Source organism: Cenococcum geophilum (assembly GCF_001692895.1).
Source record: "Cenococcum geophilum 1.58 unplaced genomic scaffold K441scaffold_10, whole genome shotgun sequence".
NCBI classification, from domain to species: domain Eukaryota; kingdom Fungi; phylum Ascomycota; class Dothideomycetes; order Gloniales; family Gloniaceae; genus Cenococcum; species Cenococcum geophilum.
Window position 1 is genome coordinate 560,684 of NW_027137568.1, and position 936 is coordinate 561,619.

Here is a 936-nt window from a genome sequence, read left to right on the forward strand (position 1 = left end):
ATAACACTATCTAAGGCATCTATTTTTAGCATTAAAGGCCGTTCTAGGTTAAAGTAGGTAAGTAAGGGAGCGGAGACTAGTCGCTTCTTAAGCTTATTAAAAGCCTACTTATATACGGTGTTAAAGTAGAAGGGCTTACCCTTTATAGTAAGGCGGCTAAGGGGCTAAGTAATCCTACTGTAGTTCTTAATAAAGCGTTAGTAGAAGTTATAGAAGCCTAAGAATAACCATATCCCTTTTATGGTCCATAGTAGTTCCTACTAATTAATTATAGCTATCTTTTCTGGGTTAGCCTTAATTCCGTCCGTACTAATAATAAACCCTAAGTACTTTATATACTTTACACTAAATTTTAACTTCTTAATATTAGCCTAAAGGCTAGCCTTATAGAGTTATTATAGGACCCTATAGACGCGCTCCTTATATTTTAACTTATTCTTAAAGTAAATTATAATATTATCTAGGTAAGCTGTGTAGAAGTTATTAAGGTAGTTAAAGAGTACATTATTTATATATCGTTGGTATATAGCTAGTCCATTAGTTAGTCTAAAAGGAAGTACTTTATACTTATATAATTTATATTAAGTCTAAAATATAGTAAAATCTACTAATCTGGGGTTTATTTTAATTTAGTAAAAATGTTACGGACGCTTTAAGTACAATGTTATAACTACTTAAGGAAGAGTCGGAAGAAGCTAGTTAGTTAATTTAGGCACGGTCTAGGATAGAGCCGATAGAACTATATAACAAGGAATAGTAATTAAGGTTATATAACGTACTACATATTAAATACAAGGAATAAGAGGAACTTACGTACCTTACGTATAAAGCGTATATTATATATAAGAAGGATTTTATAGGAGTACGGTTGTATATTTAAGGACCCTTGGTCCCTACCTAGATAGTTCCTTCCTTATAATAATTCTTAGAATATAA

The 936-nt window shown here is 31.1% G+C and overlaps 1 protein-coding gene across 1 annotated transcript; it reads right to left on the reverse strand.

The window, feature by feature from the left end:
* Nucleotides 1–260: 260 nt before the first annotated feature.
* K441DRAFT_548014 (uncharacterized protein) lies at nucleotides 261–545 on the reverse strand (the record flags this gene model as incomplete). The annotated part of the gene is made up of 2 exons (XM_067642939.1): nucleotides 261–371; nucleotides 405–545. Coding segments are annotated over 2 exons (252 nt in total), but the record flags the coding sequence as incomplete, so codon positions are not given.
* Nucleotides 546–936: the final 391 nt, after the last annotated feature.